Source organism: Macaca nemestrina, chromosome 18 (assembly GCF_043159975.1).
Source record: "Macaca nemestrina isolate mMacNem1 chromosome 18, mMacNem.hap1, whole genome shotgun sequence".
Taxonomy (NCBI): Eukaryota; Metazoa; Chordata; class Mammalia; order Primates; family Cercopithecidae; genus Macaca; species Macaca nemestrina.
This window is the reverse complement of record NC_092142.1, coordinates 18,496,306-18,502,305: the sequence shown is the minus strand read 5'-3', so window position 1 is coordinate 18,502,305 and position 6,000 is coordinate 18,496,306. Positions and strand designations below refer to the sequence as shown.

Below are 6,000 nucleotides of genomic sequence, written 5' to 3'. Positions count from 1 at the left end.
AAAAATACAAAAATTAGCCAGGCATGGTGGTGCACACCTGTAATCCCAGTCACTCGACAGGCTGAAGCAGGAGAATTGCTTGAATGCAGGAGGCAGAGGTTGCAGTGAGCAGAGCCTGCACCAGTGAGCAGAGACTGCACCACTGCACTCTGGCCTGGACAACAGCGTGAGATTTTGTCTCAAAAAAAAAAAAAAATTCATTGTTTTGACTTGTTCAGTATGGTTTGTTACACAGCAGTACTAGCTGCAATGCCCTCCCACCTTCTATGTCCTGCGTTCATGAAGAAAAAGATAACTCGAATGCATGGCACAAATAAATAATCTTTAATTTCAATAAATAGCTCCCCGTCACACCAGCCATTATGCTGTGGAAAAAGATACAGAAGCATCCAACAGAGAGAGAGGAAAGAGAGAGAGAGAGAAGACCTATTCTAACTACACTAATTCCTTAGCACGAGAGACATGACATTGGTTCACAGACAAACACAGAAGTATCCTCAGAGTATGACTAAGGAAGAAGATCATCATGGATGGGGTGTGATAGCCATTTTAATCCATGTATCAGGTCCTTTGTATGTCTTTTGTGGGTCACAATCACCATGATTCGGTCAAAAAATGTTACTTTTGCTCTATCATATCCTATTTACTTGACACACACATTACTGTTATCCAAGGTGGGGTCTCTGACAGACAGGAGGACACTGGTTGGACTCTCACTGGACAGGAGAGACAGAGAGAAGGCAGTGCTCAGGGCTGAGGTCCCAGCCCATCGCCATGCTCTCCAAGAGGACACATAGGCACACACGTGTTCGCCTGTGAGGGCACATGCACGAAGACATACACATATATACCCACAGGGAGTTTCCTGGGATGAGCTAACACAAGGACAATTCCATTAAGCCAGGAGGGGCTTCTGACACTGGAATAGTTTTGGTTGCCATTTGGCTTCTCCAAATGGTCCATAATCTAGTTATCACATTTACTAAGGAGAAGACAAAGATACTTACACCTTTAGAGAAAAGTATCAGGTTTGAAGAACCCCAGGGAACAGCAGTCTGTTCAGAAGTTACCCAGTGGGCGTGTGTTTTGGGAGTGGGGAGTGGTCAGGTCTCCCACACACTGGCCGAACTCTTGGTAAATAATACAGTCTTGATGGAGGTTGGCACCCTTTGGGAGGTCCTTTCTCTGGCCTGAGGGTTGAAAGTGCATTTTGGGGCAGGAGTATTGACAAGAACAGGCAGTGCCAATAAGTCCGACGGCAGAGCCCACTGAGCTTGTGATCTACTACGGATGGGGCTTCTGGAAAGTTCCCAGGCCTCACTGACTGAGGGCGGCTATTTTGTGACCAATAGTCTGCTTCCTCTCAGTTCTGAGAGGACTTGGGGAGTCTGTGTGTCTGTGTGTGTGGACGTGTGTAGACATGTTGTGAGTGTGTATGCAGGTGTGGATGTAATAGTATGTGACACATTTTTTTCCGTCTTTTTTTTTTTTTTTTTTAAACGAATGAAAGCTGCCTTCCCTGCAGCCCTCAGGTCACCTCCAGGGAGGCAGGAGACACGCGGTCACACTCAGCTCGAGACCTCAGGCTGTGCCACTGCTCCACGGCCGTGCGGTGCGTGTTGAGCATGCGCCTCCAGTGGTTGGACTCAGAGGGACCTGAAGAGTACTGGCCAATGACGATCCTCCCGATGAAGTCATTGCTGCTCTTCATGTTGTGGCCGAAAACTAGGGAGTCAGAGGGTCGAGGGCAGAAGGGAGGCAAGAGGAAGGAGGGGAACAGAACAGAAAGGCAGAGAGAAGACAGAGGCCATTAGTCTACACATTCGTCAAGTGCAAACATGGCGGTCATCATTTAGGGCACGTTGTCTTTTTCCTTTCCTCGGTGAGAACTCCAACTCCCTCATCTCATCCTCCTGCGAGTCTCTGCAACAGCTGCACCTGGCTTCCTGCCATCCCATGCCAGCCAGAGTCTTACCTCTCAGCCTTGGCATTGGCTGTTCCTTCTGCCAGATAGCTGCACCGCCTGCAATATGCAGCCTTAAACGTATATCCCACAGCATCACCACACTGCATATAGAGCTCTGTAAGTGGATAGTTCTAGTGGAACAGTGAGCCTGTCAATGTAGTCCAGTTGAGCGATTAAACAAGGGTTTCTCAATCACGGAACTGTTGACATTATGGGCGGGATAATCCTTTGCTGTAACTGTCCTGTGCATTGTAGGATGTTTAGCAGCATCCCTGGTACCTACCTACTAGATGCTGATAGCAGCTCTCTTTACAGCTGTGACAACCCAAAATGTCTTCAGACATAGCCAAATGTCCCCTGGGGAGGCCAGTGCATCCCAAATGGGAACCACTAGGTTAAGCCATGGTCCATGGGGCCAAATATCCTGGGCTCGAATCCTGGCTCTGTCATTTGACCAAGCTCTGGGACTCTGAGGCAGGCGAAGTAACCTCTCTGAGCCTCAGTTTCTTTGTCAGTTAAGCAGGAATTTTAGTAGTGCTTCTCTCATAGGTCAATGTGCAATTTCTACGGAATATGTGTAAAGCTCTCAGCACACAGTGCCAAGCAAGTGGTAAGAGCTCAACAAATGTTACACTGCTATTTCGATCCTAAATTTCTGTCTGTTGACCTTTTATAAAAGAGACCTCATGTCTCCTCTGTTCCATTAAATGGTGGAAGTTTGCTGAGAGTAATGGCTATGGCAATTTCTTCCACCCCTTGTTGTGCTGCATGTCTCTTTGAAAGGCTTCTCTGTTAATCCCAGCTTAAGCTTAATTTGTGTCTTTCAAGCCTAATGAGATGGTTAACTTGATTTAGCTTCCCGGCCAAGTTCCGCCTAATTCTGTATCTGTGTGTGGGTAGTCCAGGCATGCCATCTCACTAATGGGAAAGCAGGCTACGCCTGTGTTATAAAGGAAGGGCTACAGAATGGGGAATATCACAGATTCACCCAGCGTGAGCCGAGCAAAGGCGGGCTAGATCCCAGGAGGGATGCCGAATATCATATAAACCAACTAAAATATGCATCCAAAAACAGAGCTTGAATGCTAACAAGCCTCTGTTCTCCCCTGTGGATTTCACACCATGAATTCCAAATGGTGAAAATGAGGGAGAAAAAGAAAAATGGAAAAATAAAAACAAAAACTCCATCCATCGTCCAAAAGCCAAAAAGACTTAGGGAAAACCAGGCTACGTGAAATACTATGTCATCTTCATCAAGAGGGATGGGTACCTGTCAGCTCTGTGGAGAAAAAATGGACCGTGTATACTTTTTGTACATTTGGTAACATGTTCAGTATGCATAGGTGGACCTCATTTACATGCAAATTACTTATAAAAAGAAATAATAGGAATGGAAGCTTTGCTTAATAAATGAAATTGCTAAGGAGCTCTCGGCCTTTGAAAAAAAAAATGAATAGATAACACTCAAGGCTTTTTGGAATGATACTCAGTGGCCAGTGTAAGGTTTGATCTCACCAAACGAGGACAAGTTACCAAAGTCCCCTTCCCTGCGAGCCTCAAATCTAAAATCAGATACTATCATGAGGCCACTTTAGGTCCCATTTGGTTTTCTTCTTTGGGGGCAAAATGTTCTATCTTCTTCTTCCTCTCCAAAGTTCAAGACAATGCAGAAACTTCCCTTGTAAATGGGTATGGGTTCTACTTCTTTGTGAAAGGGATTTAAGAGAGGAAATTCTGACTGGGCACGGTGGCTCCCATCTGTAATCCCAGCACTTTGGGAGGCTGAGGCAGGTGGATCGCTTGAGCCCAGGAGTCTGAGACTAGTCTGGGCAACATGGAGAAACCCCACCTTTACTAAAAAATACAAAAAAAATCAGCCAGATGTAGTGGTGCGTGCCTGTAGTCCCAGCTACTCGGGAGGCTGAGGTGGGAGGATCACCTGAACCTGGGGAAGTCAAGGCTGCAGTGATGGTGCCACTGCCTTGGATCTAGCCTGGGTAGCAAAGTGACCTTGCTTGTCTCAAAAAAAAAAAAAAAAAAAAAAGGGAAACTCAGTCTCAAGTCCTCTCATGTGCTGCTGGTGGAAAAGCAAGTTGGATCAAATTTTGGGGTGGTTCACAACATCTGTTCAAAATAAATACATCATAATTCATGACTCAGTATTTCACTTCTAGGAATTGATCCCATAGAATTTTCTGCACAACTGGACAAAAATATACATACAAGGATATTTTATATAGCAGGAGTAGGCAAACTAGAGCCTCCAAGTCAAATGTAGACTACTACCTGTTTTTGTAAATAAAGTTTTATTGGGACACAGTCAAACCCATTTGTTTACATAATGCTGCTTTTGTGCAAAAAGGGCAGAGTTGATGTCTTAGTCCATTCAGGCCGCTGTAACAAAATGCCATAAACTGGGTGGCTTATAAACAACAAAAACTTATTGCTCACAGTTCTGGAGGCTGGGAAGTTCAAGATCAAGACACTAGCAAATTCGGTGTCTGGTGAGAAGCTGCTTCCTCATAGGTGGTATCTTCTCACTGAGTCCCCACATGGCGGAAGGGACAGACTAGTTCTCTGGGGCATCTTTTATAAGGGCACTAATCCCAATTATGAGGGCTCCAACCTTCATGACCTAATCATCTCCCAAAGGTCCCACCTCCTAATGTCATCACTTTGTGGGTTAGGATTTCAACATATAAATTTGGCAGGGTGGGGGACAACTATTCAGACTGACCACAGCAGCTGAATAATTTGGAGGCCATGTGGCCCTCAAAGCCTCACATATCTGCTATCTGTCCGGTTCATCCATGTTGTAGTGTTACTTTTTACGGCCAGCTAACATTCTGTTGTATGGATATGCCATGTTTTGCTTATCTATTCATCAGATGATGAATATTTGGGTTGTTTCCACCTTTTGACTATTATTATGGATAATGCTACTGTAAACATTTATGAACAAGTTTTTTTTTTCTTTTCTTTTTATTTTTGAATGGGAATTTCACTCTTGTCACCCAGGCTGGGGTGCAGTGGCACGATCTTGGCTCACTGCAACCTCTGCCTCCTGGGTTCAAGTGATTCTCCTGCCTCAGACTCCCAAGTAGCTGGGATTACAGGTGCCCATCACCACACCCAGCTAATTTTTGTATTTTTTGGAAGAGATGGGGTTTTGCCACATTGACCAGCCTGGTCTCAAACTCCTGTCCTCAGGTGATCCGCCCACCTCAACCTTCCAAAATGCTGGGATTACAGGCATGAGTCACCATGGCTGGCCTATGTACCAAGTTTTTAAAGTCATACATTATGATCCATTTATATGAAATGTTCAGAATAGGCAGATCTTTAGAGACAGAAATTACCATTAGTGGTTATCAAGGATAGAGGAAAGAGGGAATGGGGAGTGATAGCTAATTGGCACAGAGCTCCTTTTGGGGGTGATAAAAATGTTCTGGAATTAGATAGTGGTGTTGGTTGCACAACCTTGAAAATATACTAAAAAGCACTGAATCATATACACCAAAAGGGTGAGTTTTAAGTTATGTGAATTTTATGTCAATTAAAAAAAAAACTGCTCCTTATAGAAAAGTTTGCTGACCCCTGCACCAGGGCATTGTTTATAAGAAAGAAAAACTGGAAATGACAAGACTGTCCCTGAGGGAGTGTAGCTGGAGCTAGTGGTGCCCTGCCTACCCCTCAGCCCACCTTGGAGGCTGCTCATGTTTTCTGTGCATAGTGTCCTACCTCAAGCACCTGCAGCTTCCTGCCTGAGCCACGTCAGCTTGTCTATGCTAACTGTGATTTATGGTGAGGACCTTGGGCCACTCAACATTAGCTTGACCTCTGCAGGAGCTGGAGACTAGGCTCAGCTACCCAGATAGTCAGCCATGAGCATGACCGACCTCCTCTAACTATGCTGGAAACCAACGCTCGGGTGACCTTCTTTGGGTGGCAATACCCTGAGTCTGTTGTCACACATCCTTGCAAGGAGAATCAGGCACTGCTCATATAACTCCAGTTGAGGAGAACAACTGGAA

The 6,000-nt window shown here is 45.2% G+C and overlaps 1 protein-coding gene across 6 annotated transcripts in view; it reads right to left on the bottom strand.

The window, feature by feature from the left end:
- Nucleotides 1–301: 301 nt before the first annotated feature.
- Nucleotides 302–6,000, bottom strand: part of LOC105464277 (synaptotagmin 17) — a 93,695-nt gene continuing 87,996 nt past the window's right edge. For all 6 annotated transcript variants that reach the window (XM_011712004.2, XM_011712001.3, XM_011712003.3 and 3 more), the window contains one exon: nucleotides 302–1,725. In XM_011712004.2, coding sequence (XP_011710306.1) covers nucleotides 1,529–1,725 — 197 coding nt within the window. In that variant the 3' untranslated portion in view covers nucleotides 302–1,528. The remainder of the gene's footprint in view (nucleotides 1,726–6,000) is intronic.